Here is a 20,736-nt window from a genome sequence, read left to right as displayed (position 1 = left end):
GTTGCTCAAGTTTAGGAATAGGAATGTTGTCCCATTCTTGTCTAATACAGGCTTCTAGTTGCTCAACTGTCTTAGGTCTTCTTTGTCACATCTTCCTCTTTATGATGCGCCAAATGTTTTCTATGGGTGAAAGATCTGGACTGCAGGCTGGCCATTTCAGTACCCGGATCCTTCTTCTACGCAGCCATGATGTTGTAATTGATGCAGTATGTGGTCTGGCATTGTCATGTTGGAAAATGCAAGGTCTTCCCTGAAAGAGACGACGTCTGGATGGGAGCATATGTTGTTCTAGAACTTGGATATAGCTTTCAGCATTGATGGTGCCTTTCCAGATGTGTAAGCTGCCCATGCCAGACGCACTCATGCAACCCCATACCATCAGAGATGCAGGCTTCTGAAATGAGCGCTGATAACAACTTGGGTTGTCCTTGTCCTCTTTAGTCCGGATGACATGGCGTCCCAGTTTTCCAAAAAGAACTTCAAATTTTGATTTGTCTGACCACAGAACAGTTTTCCACTTTGCCACAGTCCATTTTAAATGAGCCTTGGCCCAGAGAAAACGCCTGTGCTTCCGGATCATGTTTAGATATGGCTTCTTTTTTGACCTATAGAGTTTTAGCCGGCAACGGCGAATGGCACGGTGGATTGTGTTCACCGACAATGTTTTCTGGAAGTATTCCTGAGCCCATGTTGTGATTTCCATTACAGTAGCATTCCTGTATGTGATGCAGTGCCGTCTAAGGGCCCGAAGATCACGGGCATCCAGTATGGTTTTCCGGCCTTGACCCTTACGCACAGAGATTGTTCCAGATTCTCTGAATCTTTGGATGATATTATGCACTGTAGATGATGATAACTTCAAACTCTTTGCAATTTTTCTCTGAGAAACTCCTTTCTGATATTGCTCCACTATTTTTCGCCGCAGCATTGGGGGAATTGGTGATCCTCTTCCCATCTTGACTTCTGAGAGACACTGCCACTCTGAGAGGCTCTTTTTATACCCAATCATGTTGCCAATTGACCTAATAAGTTGCAAATTGGTCCTCCAGCTGTTCCTTATATGTACATTTAACCTTTCCGGCCTCTTATTGCTACCTGTCCCAACTTTTTGGAATGTGTAGCTCTCATGAAATCCAAAATGAGCCAATATTTGGCATGACATTTCAAAATGTCTCACTTTCAACATTTTATATGTTATCTATATTCTATTGTGAATAAAATACAAGTTTATGAGATTTGTAAATTATTGCATTCCTTTTTTATTCCCAATTTGTAGTGTCCCAGCTTTTTGGAATCGGGTTTGTATGATAATAATAATAATAATAATAATAATAATAACAATAATAATAATAATAATACTATTTTAATAGTATATTATTATTATTATTTAATAATATAATGTAATACAATATATACACATTTTATTTTACTAAAATATTAAACCAAAATACCTCCACAGCAGATGATCGCAGCGACAAACAGTGCAAGGTCACTATCGTCCAGTTCGAGGGAGTTAAACTTCATTGCAAACTGAAACTTGGGCTCCATCATTTCACTGAACGGCCGTCGCAAGCTCTTCAGGAACTCTCTGGTGATGAAGCCGCTGCCGTACGCGACCAGAAGACCGTCTTTATTCATGCATGATGCCAACATGGCGAAGAGAGCCTCATGGACGCCGTACTTTAATAATGTCACCTGTCGGAGAAAACAGGCTGCATTTAATAAAGATGTTTATGCAATATGTGCATATCTGAAGATTTTCACTTTCATGAAGCCTAAAGTGTTTACAGGACGTGGTGCTCATTTTTGGCTCTAACCTGGTCATTTAAGTCCAAGTTTGAGAAGCCAGGCACGGACTTGGCGAATTCAGTCAGTTCAGTCACCGTCTCGACCGAAGTGCACTGGCAGCAGTGGAATATTCGAACCTCCGCGTCTTTACTCAGCAGAGCCCCAGAAGAGCCCACCATCTTGGCCACAAGAGTCTGTTCGGCCAACTGCAGCGTCTCCATATCGTGGATGACAAAAGGCTACAACACAATGAGAATAAAGCTTGAAGATCAAATTAAGAATAAATTGCTGTATAGTGGTCGATAGGTTTTTCAATGGCAGATGACAATATCTAGAGTAAAGGGTGACAGGTGAGCAAAAAAAAAAATTAATTCAATATAATTAAAAAATTAATTAAATTAAAGACGACAAGCCCTTAGACAGTTCTCCCAACAACCTATTTCCATAATCTGAAAAATAAAATAAAATAAAAGTATATATTTGTAACAGATTAAAATACTGGCTATAATATATAATATATAATATAATATAATATAATATAACACAATATAGATAAATAAAATAATAGACAGTAAGAATAAAAATTAAATAAAAGAAATAGTAATTACTAGTGATAATAATAATAATTATTGTGTGTATATGCATATATAACAGCCCCAGCTTCCTGTTTAAATACTTTCTCGAACTTGACAAGACAATTAAATGGTTCAAAAGGACGATACAATACAAAAACCTCAACCTGAAACCGTTCAGATGACGGCATTTGTTTCAAACAGGACTAAAACTCGAAATGCTCCCCGCCTCCGTAAGAGAGGTCAACACGACACCCCGAGAGGCTGGTTTGCGGGCCGTGAGAGAACAAGCGTACTGTGAGAGATGAAAGCCTCGTCTTAATTCAGCTGCTCTCACTCCCAACAGCTGGGCCGTGTCCTGCGGAGCTCAGGCCGAAGAGCACAGCCAACAATCAGGCTAGTGTTACAGATGCGTGAGGGGAAACACGTCTGAGGTGGAAGCCATCCGTACTGATACTCATCCACACCCAAACTCCAAACCCCCGTCCCACTGGGCCCTGTGTCATATCAAGCTTCTTTAATAAAGAGTTCAGCTTTATTGATGGGCTTAGTGCTTTATAAGAAGGTGTAGAGCCACGTGAACATGGTGGAGAAAACGGAAAAGCGTAATCTGATGATGCAGCTTCAGTGCTGAGTAACAGATTACATGTATTCTGGATTATTTAATCAGATGCCAAAAATGAAGTACTTGTAATTAGATTACATTTCAAAATACTTGTAATCAGACTACAGTTACTTTTTATGTATTACATATTTACACAATAGCAATAAATTATTCAGAATTTATTGATTCTCCCTAATTCTTCTTTTAAATTTCCTTTCTAAAATAGCCTACTGTTTATATGCATTAAGAAAGTCTTCCAGATTTTGTAGACATTCACACAAAGACCAGTCCGTTTTAAGAAGCGTCTTCTCAACATTTGAACGCTCAGTTATCACTCAGTGGTTATTTAACCATGTATTCGTTTTTTTCTTTCAAACACATTAAAAAGCACAAATTAATGTTATTTCTTCACGCTTTGCATGTTGCACACATTTGCATGTTCACGGTTCTCTGATGTTGGTCACATGACATGCAGATAACCATAAAACTTTTTTAGTAAGTGTTTTGTTTTGATTACTGTTATTTTAAAATGATTTATTTTACTTTTAAAAATGTTTAGGAGTTCATTAATTATTAGCTTTTCATTCAACTCACAAACCCCCTGCAGTTCATTTTAGTGCTGTCAAACGATTAATCGCATCCAAAATAAACGTTTTTGCTTACATAACGTGGGTGTGTACTGTGTATATTAATTATGTATATATAAATACACACACATGCATGTTTATATTTAAGAAAAATGTTATGTTTATCTATTAAATATATTTATATATAATATAATATAAATTATATGAATATAAATATATACATATAAATACATGTAAATATTTTCAAAAGATATACTCTGTGTGTGTGTATTCATACAAACATAATAAATATACAAAGTACACACACACATATATTATGTAAACAAAAACATTTATTTTGGATGCAATTAATCGCTTGTTTAATGCACTTTGTGTGGTTAATTACAACGAATGGAATATGTGGTTACACTTTATTTTAAGGTGTCCTATAATGTATAAATTTAAGTACTAAGTCATTTTAAATAACTATACATACTATATGGTTAGGGTTAGGATTAGGGTTTGGCTTAGGGTTACTTGCATGTAATTATGCATACTTACTACTTTACTTAGGCCTGTTACTCCAAGGAGGAGCATAGGCCACTGACAATATTTCTCCACCTCGTCCTGTTCTGTGTCAGCTTCTCCAGATCTTGCCATCTGTAGCCAAATCTTTCCATTTCGGCTGTGACACTCCTCCTCCAGGTGTTTCTTGGTCTCCCTCTACCACGTTTGCCCTGTGGGTTCCACTGCAGAGCTTGGCGTGTGATGGAATTCCTCGGTTTCCGCAATGTGTGCCCAATCCATCCCCATTTTCGTTTCTTTATTTCCACTTCTATTGCAGGCTGTTTTGCTCTTCCCCACAGCTCTTTGTTCTTTATTTTATCAGGCCATCTGATGTTAAAAATACGTCTGAGGCAGTGGTTGATGAAGACTTGTAGCTTGTTCAGGAGGTTCTTTGTTGTTTTCCACGTCTCAGATCCGTATGGTTTTTATGCTCGAGTTGAATAGCCGTATTTTGGTCTTGAGTGTGATGTTACGTGCTCTCCATATGGCCCCCATCATGCCAAATGCATCTCTTGCCTTGCCTATTCTACTCTTTACATCTCCTTCTGATCTGCCATCACTCGCAACCTCACTTCCCAGGTAAATGAAGGAGTTGACGTCCTCTAGTGGTTGGTGGTTAACCATCAAGCTGGCCAACGTCTTTGTATTGGCCTTGAGCACTTTGGTCTTCTGTATGCTAATATGAAGATCTGTCTCGGCTGCCTTCTGTTCTACCTCTCTCAATTTCTCTTGCATTTGTTGGTGATTTTGGGAAAGTAATGCGATATCATCTGCGAAGTCTAGGTCATCCAGTTGTATGAACAGGGTCCACTGGATCCCATTGCGCCTGTTGTCCGTGGCTTTCCGCATGATCCAGTCGAATGCTAGGAGGAATAATAATGGGGAAAGTAAGCAGCCTTGCCTTACTCCTGTTGTGATGTGAAAAGCCTCTTCATGTATGATTCTACATTGCATTCCCGAATAGGTGTTCTTGATGATGGTGGTGAACTTCTCTGGTATGCCGTAGTGTCTCATCAGTTGCCAGAGCACTTCCCTATCCAGACTATCGAATGCTTTCTCGAAGTCCAGAAATACTGTATAAAGTGGTGACTTAAACTCTTGTGACTGCTCAAGAATGATTCGCAGGGTTGCTATTTGGTCGGCACATGATCTATTTTGCCTGAATCCCGCTTGGTTGTCTCTAAGTTCTACGTCCACTGCTGCCTTGAGGCGTTGCAAGATTATCCGGTTTAGGAGTTTGCCTAGTACGGATAGAAGCATTATACCCCTGTAGTTGTCGCAGAGGCTTAGGTTGCCTTTCTTGGATATTTTTACCAGATGGCCTGCCTTCCATTCCCCAGGCAGGTCTTCTTCCTTCCAGATCCTACCAAACAGGTCATATAGTATTTGCAAGGATGTTTCTACATCTGCTTTAAGAGCTTCTGTCGGTATATTATCTGGACCTGGTGCCTTGCTGTTCTTGGAGAGATGGCTTTTTTAATCTCTGCTTTGGTTGGCTGTCTGCAGTCAACTGACAGGGGGACTTCTGCAGGTTGTATGTTTGCTCTTACTGCCGGGGATGGTTGGTTCAGTAGGTGCGATAAGTGCTCGACCCACCTCTTCATTTGTTGTTCTTATGTATTCAATGTCCTTCCTCCCTTAACTGGGTGATTCCCTCTCTGGTATTTTTTGGTCAGGAGTCGGATGTTGTCGTAGAGAGCTTTGATGTTGTTCTGCCTTGCAGCTTCCTCCGCTTCCGCTGTAAGCTTGGCTACAAAGTTTCTCTTATCTCTCCTAGCACTCCTTTTTACCTCCCTGTCTGCTCTGCTATATGTTTCCCCAGCGATTTTCTTAGCTGCTCTTGTTTTGCAATTGTTTAATACATCCTTTAGTTTCTTCCTTTCCTCTATTCCATTCATTCATCTCCAAGGCCATGCTTTCCCATCACTTGTTCAAAGCCGGTGTTATTGTTGCCAACTTTTGCATTCATATCCCCCATTAAAATGTTGAGGTCCTTCTCTTTACATTTTCTCCTGGTTTCCTCTAGTTTTTGGTAGAAATCTTCTTTTGCCTCCTCCTCTGCTTCATTTGTGGGGCATAGCACTGGATGATGCTAACGACGATGCGCTTATGTGAGGTCTTGAATTTGGCCATAATGATACTTGGACTCACTGGTTCCCATCCTAAGAGTGTCTTCTGGGCTTCATTTGATAGCATGATTGCTACCCGGTCTGAGTAAGCTGCATTATCTCCCGTGTGCCCGGAGTATATAATTGATTCTCCTGATGAGAGCCATGTTTATCCTGCTTCCTTCCACCTGGCTTCGGCAATTCCAAGTATATGGATGCCATATGTCGTCATTTCATTTACGATGGTCTGCGCTTTTCCTATAATATGCATTGAGCGCACATTCCATGTTCCAATCTTTATGATAGATTTAGGATTAAGAAGTTTCCACCTTGTGGCTTCCTGTTGGCTTTGACCACAAGGCTTTATCCTCCTTCCAGTTGAAGGATGTAATTATGCATAGTTTATTGTTATTATAATAATAATAAGTACATGTAACGTATAACAAGAACACCTTAAAATAAAGTGTTACCAAATATGTTTTCTTTCTCTTGGTATATTTTTATCAATATAGTACAAGTTTATCCTATTTAAATCAATGTGAAGATCAAGTTAGGTCAAAAGTAATCTAAAAGTAGTCTGATCATATTATCTAAAATGTGTAATGTAATTCATTACATTACTAAATACAATTTATGTCATGTAATCTAGAATCAGTAAAAGACTACAGTTTGTAAGTAATCTACCCAGCACTGAGTAGGCTGGATTCAAACCTGTGTCCTCAAACTGCAAAAACAAAAGTCATTTTCAAAATAAAATTAATCAAAACAAACTGATCTTGGCTTGACGTGCTGCCTGAAAACTTCAAAATGTTCCAGATTCAAAATGCTGCTAAGGTGTTCTGAGTGGTTGCTAGGGCTTTACTAAGGTGTTCTCGGTTGTAGCTAGGGTGTTGCTAATTTGTTGCAAGTATGTTGCTACAATTATAGACAAAATAGATCCAGAAAAAGACACACATAAGCTCTAATACATGAAGCACATGGCTGGATGCTCTTACCGGCGTGCTCGTCTTGCCCGTCAGGATGGTCCGTGCTTTGGATTTGTTCATGCTGAAGTTCTTCAGGTAGGCCTCGTAGATCTGCTTGGCCAGGGTTTTCTGATCGGCCAGCTGCGGGTCCTCGACCTCTCGTTCCCCCGTTAGGATCTCCGCCTTCAACCTAAGCTTCTCCGACTGTGGCATTCGCCCAAAGCGGATGGCTGTTCACAGGATACAAACAAGAACCTCAACTTAGAGAATACAAACAAACAAACGTCCCATGTAAGACTTATAATTACTCATTAATTACTCTCCCTCGTGTCATTCCAAACCTGTAAATTTGACCCACAAATTAAGATATTTTTGATGAAATCCAAGAGCTTTCTGACCCTGCATAGACAGCAACGCAAATAGACCTGGCTATACTTCATGCTTCGTGTTCTGTTTCGCCTCGTGCACAGCCGCATCCACGCAGCTTTCAAAATATACTCAACCGCGGATGAGCATGGATAGATGAGTTCGACACATGCGCAGTACCAGCTAGTAAACTCATTCTGTCTCAACAATCACCTTACGCCTGCACTATTGTACGTGGACCGTCCGCATGGTCACAAAAATTGGATTGCATGCAAACAGTGTCTGTGGACATCTGCAGACACTTCTGATGATGAAAACTGCGTCAAGAGGACAGTGTGCGGACAATCACGGAATGTGGAAGTATATTTTGGGCTTTAGTCAACTGAAATTTTATTAGTCAATGAGTCGCAGAAATAAAAAGATCTGTGTTCATGGTGGACAGATCGTTATCGGCTGGTCTTTGAGGTAATTATATCGGGCAGGAAATCAAAACACTCGCCAGTCATTCATCGACCTAGAATATTGCTTATCATTTGATTGTGAAACATAAACAGTAGCAGCTTTACACGGCTGCTCACTCTAACATTAATCTAGATAAATGTGCACTATTAAACGTATGTCCGAGTGTTTGTGCAGAGTGTGGAAGCTATTAGCGTGCTTACTGCAGGACATGAAGGTGCCGGAGCAAATACTGGCATTTTTTCCAGATAACAGCAGAAACAACTTAAAATACGACGTCATTTTTGCTCATACAGATAAGAGTTAATACATCATTCGGAACTGTAAAGGGTCAACTTTTATTTGTGTACACTCACAATAACAACAAAACGTGATTTTGTAAAATAAAGAAAACAGACAGGATGCTCTTTGTGCCGTGAACTGTTGCACGTCACAAAAATGAACAGAAATTCAGTGCATTGGTTACTTACCTTATAGACGTTAGAAATATACAGTATAGAAAACTTGAAATGTCTACTTTCTTTCGGAAAAATACTCTCTGATTATGTTATCCGTATTGAAGGTGCATTTCTCTCTAAAGGCACATCTACTGTGGTGCAGAGGTGGTGAGTCAGCATTGTCAACTTCCTTCAAAACATTTGTTTTTAAATTAATAAATAAAACATATCCTTGCAACACATTCATAGTTATTACTTCTGGAGGTGCTTTGTGACAAACTTTGTGTGTGCACTTGAGTGTGGAATAGGCTATCCACCTTTTTTTCCTGGCCATTTGTTAATTCTATGGGTCTAGCTTCCGGTCTCATCTGTGTCCAGTTATTTTAAGCTGTACAAAACAGTTCGTTTTGCTGCTTGATATTGAAAATTTGTGTGTTTTACCATATTATTTTAATGTATTATCTTGATTATGAACACATTGGTTTGTTGTGCAAACAGTTTTACCGTTTACTGCACATTGTTATTCTTCTCGTTACTTCCCTATAGCATTGGTCTCAAACTCAATTTCTGGAGGGCCACAGCTCTGCAGAGTTATGCTCCAACCCTAATCAAACACACCTGATCCAGCTAATCAAGGTCTTCAGGATTGATAGAAACTTCCAAGCAGGTGTGAGTTGGAGCTGGTTGGAGCTAAACGCTGTAGAGCTGCGGCCCACCAAGAATTGAGTTTGAGACCACCGCTATAGCGGCTAATCAACTGGAAGTCTTGGCCATAGGCTTACTTCCGCATTGAAGAAAAATGAATAATAATTAACAATTCGTTACATTTATACAGCGCTTTTCTGGGTATTCAAAGCACTTTACATGGAAGGGGGAATCTCCTCAACCACCACCAATGTGCAGCATCCACCTGGATTATGTGATGGCAGCCATATTGCACCAGAACGCCCACCACACACCAGCTTAATGGTGGAGAGGAGAAGGAGTGAAGAAGCCCATGAGGATGACTAGGAGGCCATGAAGATGGACAGAGGCCAATGGGTGAATTTTAGCCAGGACGCCGGGGTTACACCCCTACTCTTATTCGAAGGACATCCTGGGATTTTAAAAACCACAGAGAGTCAAGACCTCGGTTTAACGTCTCATCTGAAGGACAGTGCTTTTGACATTATAGTGTCCCCATCACTATACTGGGGCATTAGGACCCACACAGACCACAGGGTGAGCACCCCCTGCTGGCCTCACTAACACCTCTTCCAGCAGCAACCTAGTTTTCACCGGAGGTCTCCCATCCAGATACTGACCAGGCTCAGCCCTGCTTAGCTTTAGTGGGCAACCAGTCTACAGGGGCTACAGGGTGATATGGCTGCCAAAAAGGTGGATAACCTACAGTAAAGGCCCCACAAATACATATTTAAGTAATTAAATTAATATAAACATGCAATTAGTTGACTAATGGCTTAAATGAGTGACTATTAGTCGACTAGAAGAATCTTTAGTCAGTCTTATAATGCTGCGGCCTCTGTAGGAAGCGCTCTATATTTTGGAACAAAACCAATATCTGACTTGCCTCATGAAGTTTCTCCAGTGATATGCAGATAAAATTTGACGTAATCATTCGTGGTTATTTCTTGACAGCATTCCAAGAGTTCAAATCACATAAAAGTTCATCTCTGCTTGACTACTAGCCCTACTGCTGTGTGACTTACTTGGCATAACATTCAGCGTGCTTTTGTTCAATATCCCTATTGATCGTTTGATGCAAGTGTGGATAACATAAAAGCGGACTGTGAGCTGTGTCTGTAAACCTTCACTCTGTGGATTCTCTTGCAAAACAACCACATGCGCTGCTGATCATGGATGATTAATATTTGCTGAAATCCAAGGCCACTATTTACAGATTTTGTCAGATCAGGATGTCTGGTGCCTTAGAAACTTGCCCAGAGGAATTGAGCAACATGAGTTTCAATCTGGACCGTGTTCAAATGCAGTTTCATGGTGTCATTGGACATGCAGAGCAGCGGTAGGTATCATGGTGTCGAACGTTGTTTCAGCATTTCAGAAAATAGATTTATTTAAAACAAAACCAGCAACACTTGTGAAGTGGAGGCATCAAAGTATTCAGAGAATGGAATTGAAAAAAGAAACTTTGTATTTTTTTCCCCATTCCATTCTCTGAATAGTTTGATTTTTCCACTTAACAAGTGTTGCTGGTTTCGTTTAAAAAAAAAATAATACTTTTGATTTCTCCTTCCATGCACACATTGTTGATTGTGTGAAGCTGTACTAGAATATAAACACAACATGTCAGAAACTAGATTTAGCCTGTGGTGGCAATGCAAAACTAACTTTTATGATGCTGAAGTGTTGCTCTAAATGATTTTATGTGGTTGCTAGTGTGTTTTGGATAGTTGCATAGGTCTCTACTGTAAGTAGTATATGGTGCATGCAAATGCAGACATCTTTAAAACCTGAATGCAATCCTAATGCAGACGCCATAATCTCCAACAGCTAATAAGCTTACAGTCCCGGCCTGCAAACCTCCACTGCATGACACACAAATGCATGTTTCGAAAACAAAAAACACTTTTGCATGCACATGTATACATGTAGAAACTAATCTCCACGAATATGTATTGTTATGGCACATTAAGATCACAGTTCATAGATAACCTCAGTTTCAAAACTTTTCCACATTAGATGATCAATTCAGAACACTGTCAGACTTTCTTGTTTTTTGTTTTGTTTTTTACAAACGTCAATATGTCGCATAACATGGTTTTCATGAGATGGTTTTTGAGACTGTGAAGAACATTTACAGATAAACAAGAGTCCAGCAACAGGATTTTTATGTTGAACATGAACACAAAACCACACAGAACAAAGTGAAATAGAAAAAAAAAGAAAAACAATTTGGGGCTTGCAAGGTGTAAAATAGGTCAAAAGGTAGAAAGAAGTCTCTTCTGCTTACCAAAACATTTATTTGATTAAAAATACAGTACAAACAGCAAATTAATGTGAAATATTATTACAATTTAAAATAACCGTTGTCTACTTGAATATATAGTCAAATGTAATTTATTCCAGTGAATTTTCAGCATCATTATTCCAGTCTTCAGTGTCACATGATCCTTCAGAAATCATTCTGATATACTGATTTGAAGCTCAAGAAACATTTCTGATTATTATATGTTGAAAACAGTTGTGTACAATTTTTTCAGGATTCTTTGATGAATATAAAGTTGAAGCACAGCATTTATTTGAAATAGAAATCGTATGTAACATTTTATGTGTCCTTACTGCCACTTTTGATCAATTTAATGCATCCTTGCTAAATAAAAGTATTTCTTTCCAAAAAAGGTTTATGCAACAGGATGAAGGGAGTGGTGAGGATCGCTGGTTTTAACTTTCACTGGGATGAGCAAGTCTGAAGCAGATGCCTATTCTAAAGCAAGCATATGTGTTTATCTCATCTTACGATGTGTGACAACCTGAAAGATAAACCGCTTTAATAAAGAAAAGAATGGAACAACCAATCTCTGTTTATTTAGTAACACAAGTCTCTTTTCCAACACAATTTATACAGACTATTTCTATCAAAATGACCAAAGACCCATAAAAGTTGCTAATTTTAGCAGCTAACCTACATTGCTTTGAGGAATGTTTTCAAGTGTCCACAGTTCAGATTACAGACTTCGACCATAGCGCGATTTCAGCACATGCCTTCGCTGGTCATAAAGCCTGCATAAGATGAGTGCTTCAGCAGGGCTGGACGTGTTAGCGGCCCTATTAAATGATGACCTTTGACTCCAGACTGAAAACAATGAAGAGGTCATCGCAGGAAGTCAATGCACTGATATCTCAAGGACAAAACAACCAAACGCTCTCACGTTAGCTCATTTAGTCAGAGTTTAACCAGAACGTTGCTGCAACATCCCATACATACGCGGTTATATTTTCAGTGGAACATGAAATACATCTGGATATAGGTGTATCTATATATTCTCTGTCTCTGAATTGAGCTTTAATAAGCAAATAATGGCCATGTGTTGTCAAACTACAAACTTGACAAATCACCATAAAAGTAGCTCATCCTACAAATGTGCTATTTTTCAAGACATCTAATGCCAAACAATAGTTTTTGTGAGGAACATTTATTTTGGACCTTGCTACAACTATTTGGATGGTAATTTCTCATAGGGAGTCTGTAAAAATAAAATAAAACTCATGCATTCGAATGGCATTTAATTCATGGTGAAGAAGCAGTAAACAAAATTTCTGTTAAAATTTCTGTTAAAATTATTTGTTTAGACAAATAATACATTCATATTAAATGTAGTAATAGGAAATACCATCCTATTTATTATTTAATTATTTAAATATCCTATTTATAGTTTAAATGGTTTTCTAACTTGCATTTTATCTCTCAAATTGTCATTTTAAAAATGTGTAAATTACATAAGCATACTATTTACATAAAGTAAACTTATGACTCGACTACTAATCAAGGTTATTGTCGTTGACTAAAACTAAAACCATAAAAAAAAATAATAATAAATTCACTACTTGAAATAAAATAAATGTTAATTGAAAAAATAAAATTTACAATCAGGGTGTGAAAACGGAAAAAAAATTCAATCGGTTCACACCGAGCAGAATCGATATTTTAACGTTTCTGTTCCTGCGTTCCTCATGTATTATTATCGTTCCGAAACCGGTTAATACCGGTTAATAATGTTATTTTAAAAAATAATAATAAATATAATATTAATAATAATAATAATAACAATAATAAAGTACAGCATTTTCTTTACCCCCAAAAAGGAAGAAAAAAAACAAAAAAAACACAGAAAATCTGTTATCTTAACCTGCTGCACTTAATCATAGCCAATACAGCATAATCTTTTATAGATTTTAGCCAAATGTAGCCTACTAAACAAAAGAAAAAATCTGCTAACGCTTTAATGACATTAAAGTATTTTATCAAGATATTTAAAAATGTTTGCATTGTTAAACGCTCTTAAAAAATTACGTTTTGAGAGTAAAAAAAAAAAAACATAGGCTAAGTCGCATCTTATGATTACATTCAGAAATAATGTAGGCTAAAATGCCAGTAAAAGCAACATGTTTGCAAACATTATAAACAGTTAAAGTTCCCTTCTCTCCACAACAAATCCTCTAAAGTTAAGGCGATTTAAAGCGTTTAGGCTATATAAATGTAAAGCCAAAAACAAATTAATCTCTCATTCGGCACGAATCCAAATGTTTTCATATTCACGACGTATCTGGATGCTAAAATATTATTATTTATGAAATAGGCTTTGTGCCTCACTCTCATCGATCATCATCCTTCGCATATCAGCATAGTGGTCACGCTGAATGCAACAGTCTGTACAACGGAGCAATGCTACTTATTATATGGTTCTTTAACTGTATTTTGATAATGAATTTTGATAATGAACAGGCTGCAATATCGCAAAAATATGTTGTCTGTGTGCGCGTCAAGCGTTTCGTTTTCGTTCCTTGAACCGATTCAGAGCCCTGTTTACAATAACTTAAATGTATTTTATTTCAGCTATTTGTTAAAGCATCATTTCTCATTTTCATTTGAACTTGAAGTACTATCACTAAACATTACTAAACCTGATTACTAAAAATAAATTTTATAAAAATCTACACAAAAAAAAAAAACTAATAGACATGACAAAAGCACAAAACAAAATTACTAAAACTAACTAAAATCAAAGTGAAAACTGAAAATATAAAAAATAAAATTTAATTACAAATACCAATAAAATTATAATAGCATCTCAGTGATACTAAAATAACACTGTAACTGCAATAAGACTGATTAGTTGTGTTCACTGTAACATGAACAAACATTGAACAATACATTTAATACAGTATTTATTCATATTTGTTAGCATTAGTTAATAAAAATACAGTCGTTCATTGTTAGTCCACATTAGCTCACAGTGAATTAACTAATGTTAACAAACACAACTTGTGATTTTAATAATGCATTAGTAAATGCTGAAATTAACATTAACTAAGATTAATAATCGCTGTAGAAGTATTGTTCATTCTTAGTTCATGTTTACTAATGTTGTTAACTAATGTTAAAGGGGTGGTTTACTGCTTTTTTTCTTTGCTTGATTGTGTTTATGGGGTGCAATATAACATGTCTTCGTGTTTCGTTTGTTAAAAAACGCCTTATTTTTCAAATATTTCACCTTTATTGTAAGCCGCTTTCTCCTCTGTCATCTGAACGACCGGTTGACTTCCTGATTCTATAAACCACTCCCTCAGAAACAGGCGATGGGCTCTGATTGGTTAGTTGGGCCGGTGTGTTGTGATTGGCTAAACTGCGTACTGCACATTGTCCGGAAACTTCACGCCCATCACCTTCACGGGCGACAGTCGCATGTGCTGCGGTCAAATGTAAATAATGGTGTCAGCATTTAACTAACTGGCTACTAAAGCCAGCGTTGGCATTTGTTTACGTCCTTGATAAAACTAAAACATTACGTCTGAAATTATACATGCAAATACATTTAAAATGATGAAATCTTACTTACAGGTCGTGGCCCAACAACTGCTGCCTCTGGTTTTAAAGTTGGAACCGCTCCATGTTTTAGTAATAGTTTCTGTGTGAATCCGGCATTGAACTCGTGTAGATTCTGGAAGCTGTCTTCCGTAAAATGCGCAGCACAGAGAGCTAAATTAGGATTATAATTGTCAGGAACATAATCAAACATAAATTTTAACCATTGTTGACGAACTACAGCGTCCGTAGGAAGCCCGAACACAGAAGACCTGACAGCTGGGTGAAAATAACACCGTTTCGACGGCACGGCTACAACTCTCCACTATAACTCTTCCTCTTCGACAAAGCAGCAGAACATGGCCTTGCCCCTCTTTGCATGTTCCGGAGGAGGGTTGATGCAAATTTATGGGTTTGTTACGTATGCAACCCGGAAGTATCTCGTTGTAGTCCCATATGAGTCGTTTTGTAGGCATTAAACTTCCTGATTTTTAAAAGACGATATCTCCGCTTACTTTGAACTTTCAGCGCAGCAACTTTGCAGATACTGTTCATGCACCAACAGCAACATTACACACTATTTAAAATGAAAAAAGTGAAATCGCAGTAAACCACCCCTTTAACTAATGAACCTTGTTGTAAAGTGCTACCAAAAAAATTATACAATAAATATTTATTAAAACTATAATAATATCCCACTTCATATGATTTTGTGGATTCGGACAGTAATTAAATTACCAAATGACCTTAGTGTTTGTCCAAAAAAATAAAAAAAATAAATGAAAACACTAGCCTCTGCAAATGTTGAAATGAGATGAAAAACAATTAAATGACCATCAGAACTGGGTTTTGTTTGTCACACTCACCATTGTGGGACATGCCCACAGACAGGCACTTCTGAAAGCGACAGTATTGGCACTTGTTTCGGTTCTTCTTTTGGATCTTACAGCGTCGTTCACATTTATCGTACTGCAGCTTGAGGCGAATGGTCCGGCGGAAGAAACCCTACGAGACGGAGAAACAGAACTCTGTTTGAGCTCATTCTGAAAAACCCAGAATAACACACATTTCTACAAGCATTTCCAGACCAACCAGATCAACGTAAGGTCAACGCTAACTTTAAATATCGGTCTCGCTCTGTACTGTACCCCATAAAGACAACGCCTCCTATTTTAAGTTGATATCTCGCTATTAAAAGGGCCAGAAATTCATGTACACAATCTAGACCAGGCGCTTTGGAAATAGCTTGGCAGCACATTCGCAGGTTGTGTTTGTTCTCATTTGTCCTTGGATCCGTCGGGGTTTCCTCTCTTAGAAACACAGCTTCTGCCTTCCAGGCATGGTGACAGAGATTCAAAATAGGAACGAGGCTGACAATGTGACCCACGCTTAACATGAGGAGTGAACGGCATGATCAAAATCTTACATAATGGAAATTATATGCATGGAAGTACAGTCATTCTTGCTGGAGAAGCATAATATTTTTTGTTTTAATTATTAAATAACCATGTGGTAATACCCATTTTTACAAATGGAAAGTACTAAAATTATTATTGCTTTAATAGATTTTAAATGTTTATTTAAATTAATTTAAAGTTAAATGAATGCAAATTATTATTTTAAAATAAAATAAAATTAAATGAATGCAAATGAAATGAAATGAAATGAAATGAAATTTTACTTGTTTTGGACACGCCTTGCTCTGTATTTTTGTGTTTTCTGATGCTCTTACATGTAAATATAGTAAATATATCAGCACAAAATATGCTTTTAAATTAAACAACATTTTAATATTATATTATATGTATTAAATAAGACATTTAAAATTTCAAATAAATGCTGTCCTTTTGAACTTCAAAGAATCCTGAAAAATAAAATGCATCATGGTAATAAAATGTATTCAAAAAAATCTGAAGCAGCACAACTCTTTTCTGACAGTTTTGATGATAATTAAAAATGCTTCGTGAACAGCAAAACAGTATATTAGAATAATTTCTGAAGGATCACAAGACACTGAAAACTGGAGTAACAATGCTGAAAATTCAGCTGCGCATCTCAGGAAGAAATTATATTAGTTATATATTTTAACACATTCAAATAGAAGACAGTTCGTTTTAATTCAAATAATATCTCATAATTTCACTGTATTTTTTATAGTATTTTTGATCAATTGAATGCAGCCATGGTGAACAAAAACACAAAAATCTCTTACCAAACATTACCAAAAAAAAACATTTATATTCAAACTAGCTGACGATGAACTGCTGCTCAAAGCCAAGCCATTTGAAGCCATAAGCTCCAGCTTGATATCAGAGCGTTATTCCCTGGAAAGAATAAACAGTTCCTGAGGTCATAAATGCATCCAAAGCATGAAATCGAGAGTCTTGCACAATCTGGCGAAGCGCTGAAGATGACCAGCGGTTTGCCAGCAGAGCAGAGACTCAAGTGCAGGCTGGCAAGAAGGGACGGGGCTGTAAAAACTAAATCGCTCTTGCTTCACTCATATTGAGCCATTTTGTCCCTAGAAACACTGCGGTTTCGAAAGGGAGATTAGATGAGGAGATACGGAGGGAGATGGAGAGGCACCAGGGACAGGAGGAAGAGGAGGAGAGGTCGAGTCGAGGACAGACACGCCGGGAGTGTCCAAAACATGACTGAGCAGATGGAGACGTTAGGGCTCACAATTCTGATTCCAAAAGCTATTTTTTTTATGTAAATCACATAAATTAAATTCTACATTAATATTAAGGATGGGAATCTTTAGGCACCTGACAATTCAATTGATCTGATTCTGGAGTCACGATTCGATTCCCAAACAATTCTTGATTTAAATTAATGAATTTGTTCAACTACTTTAAATATGTAAATTTATACCATTTTATTTAACTACTTAAAAAAAAATTATAGATTAATAATTACTGTAATTGTTTTAAATTAGCAATTTTCTAAATAGCTTAAAAAAAATATGCTAAATAATTAAATCTTTAATAAAATATTTAGTTTATACCATTTATTTAATTACTTACTATTTAATTATAGGTACTTAAAAAAATTACTGTAATTGTCTAAATTTTCAGCTTCAAAACATAGGCTACAAGCAAAAAGTAAGTAATAAAGAAAAATAAAGAGACATGTTAGAAACAATAAACAATGAGTGCCATATTTTTAGGCCGCTTTAAGTATCTGAAAGTTTCTAGTACTTTATAAAATAATTACAAATGTATAATTTTAGGTAATTTTCTAAATATAGGCCAAACATTTAATTAAGTGTTTAAATTATACAATTTTTATTTAATTGCAAGTACTTTTTAGCAAAAACAATTACAGTAATTATTATTAATTTGTAATTAGGTAATTTTCAAAATATAGTTTCAAAACATAGGCTAAATATTTCAACATTTAATTTATACCATTTGTATTTAATTACTTATTTAATTATAAGTGTTTTTAAATAATTACACATTACTAATAAAAATTACTGTAAATGTTTTAAGTGATTTTCAAAATATAGTTTCAAAACATAGGTTAAACATTTCAATATTTTAAATGTTATTTAATCACTTATTTAACTCTAAGCACTTTTCTTGAATAATTACAAATATGATCTTATCGTTTTATATAAGCCATTTTATAAATACATCTTTAAAACAAAGGCTACAAGCAAATAAAGAACAAAGAAGCATATTATAAGCATATTAAACAAAGAGTGCATTGCATCTCTAAGTGCTGAACATTTCTAGACAAGCACGCTGAAGGATTTTTCTGTTTTTCTAAGCATTATTGCTGATCTGTTTTGACATTTGTGATGTTTTCAGAATCCTTCAAGAGAAAATTGTGAAGCATCAGAGAATCATTTTTTCTCCCACCCCTAATTAATATGCAATGTAAAAATATATTATATTAAATATATATTATTATGTGTGATTTATTTTACTCTCTGATCCACTGTACCGCTCTCACTCCAGCTGGTGTGGTAATAGAAACAGTATTAGAAATGAGTATAAATAAGTATAAGCCTGTATGGATGATAAACACTGCATCGTCATCCTCACATCACACGGGCTGTATTTAACTCTTCTAGAGCGTGTTGACCTCTGCAGCCGTGGCCTGTGACTCGGCTCAAGCAGTCACATAACTTGCAGCCAGACGGGGCGAGGACGCACCTGTCGCTCGTGTTTGAACTTCAAGGTCAAGGCCTACTGTAAGTCGGGTGACAAATGAATAAATAGCTTCCAAATGATTCTTTATGAGCAGAGAGCATTTAAAAGTCAAAGAAATTTGCAAGTGAAGTGAAAAACATATACACAGCAATAAAGATTAAAAATTTACCGAAATATTATGAGAGATGTAATGCAATCTTCGGTTTGATCAATATTCATTAACGATGTTTGCACTTTGGGTATCAGCTACTTAATATCCGGTAAACCTGAACATATTCTGATAATATATGAAAAAATTCCACTTTGTCATCATTGATTTATAATAATAATAATAATAATAATAATAATAGTTACTGTTATTATGTATTTATTATAACAACAATTATAACAATTATTATTTATTTTAACAACAACAACAATTATTTTTAATTATGTTTTTGTTGTTGCTGTTGATATAATAATAAAAACAACAACAACAGTAATAAAAATTAAAAATAATTGTTGTTGTTAAAATAAATAATTGTTATAATTGTTGTTATAATAAATACATAATAACAGTAACTATTATTATTATTGTTGTTGTTGTTGTACATATAAAGTTTTGATTTATGATTATTTAAAACAAAATAAAAAATCTAAACTAAAACATCAGTTCTGCATATCAGGTAATTATTCTGCCAATGTATTAAAACTTCCCACTATGCTATAATCAATTTTTATAATAATAATAATAATAATAATAATAATAATAATAATAATAATAATAATAATAATAATAATAATAATAATAATAATAACAACAATAACAACAACAACTTCTATTATAAACTATTATTTTTATAATTATTGTGCATATTAAGTTGGATTGATTTAGTCTAACGATTATTAAAATTAAACAAATATTATATAATTATAATTACATTAATTACATAATTGTTTAATTGCTGTAGTCTAATGATTATTTATTAAACTAAAACTAAATTACTAAAACATTAGTTCTGCACATTGGTTTTAAAATAAAATGATTACTAAATTACTAAAATAATTGGCTTTGGTATCCATCATAAAATAAAAATTCTCCCAGACAATATTACGGTCTGTCTGGCCTTTAAGTTCGTAAAGCACATAGACATTAAGGAAAAAGCAAACAAACTGTGGTAAGAATTCAGCCAGTGTTCTTGTTGCTCATCTAACAACAATATTATGACTAATGTGTGCAGTCAACAGATGTTCCTCTAGACACAGATATGAGGGCAAAACATCCTCAGTGACCTCAATGAGGCCAGTGTTTGTGTCCTGGGGCTCTGACAGGCCAGCAGTGTGTGTGCGAGATAATATACAGAAACTCTTCAGTCTAATGCCTCTATACATCATACACATATTTTACAGTAAAATTCACAGAAATGTTATCTTCTGCTGTAAATCTCAAAAAGTAGGCAAACAGCTGCTAAAGTGCCATTTCAGCCCTCATTCATTGTGTCTGAAGGCAGGTCAATTATTAAATGAAGGCAGGTCAGTCATTAAAGTGTTTTTCCCGGTAACGCTGTACACAAAGCAGCACTGCACTCACAAACACTGCTTTATCAGACATTACAGGCAT

The 20,736-nt window shown here is 36.1% G+C and overlaps 1 protein-coding gene across 2 annotated transcripts in view; it reads right to left on the bottom strand.

The window, feature by feature from the left end:
• pparab (peroxisome proliferator-activated receptor alpha b) overlaps positions 1–20,736 on the bottom strand; it is a 49,678-nt gene that overhangs the window by 5,876 nt on the left and 23,066 nt on the right. For both annotated transcript variants that reach the window (XM_058767321.1, XM_058767322.1), the window contains 4 exons: positions 15,843–15,981; positions 7,201–7,400; positions 1,818–2,027; positions 1,452–1,695 (listed from right to left, as the gene is read on the bottom strand). In XM_058767321.1, the coding sequence (XP_058623304.1) occupies positions 1,452–1,695; positions 1,818–2,027; positions 7,201–7,400; positions 15,843–15,981 (793 nt within the window). The remainder of the gene's footprint in view (positions 1–1,451; positions 1,696–1,817; positions 2,028–7,200; positions 7,401–15,842; positions 15,982–20,736) is intronic.

This window comes from Onychostoma macrolepis, chromosome 25 (assembly GCF_012432095.1).
Source record: "Onychostoma macrolepis isolate SWU-2019 chromosome 25, ASM1243209v1, whole genome shotgun sequence".
Classification (NCBI taxonomy): domain Eukaryota; kingdom Metazoa; phylum Chordata; class Actinopteri; order Cypriniformes; family Cyprinidae; genus Onychostoma; species Onychostoma macrolepis.
This window is presented reverse-complemented; position numbering and strand designations above follow the sequence as displayed.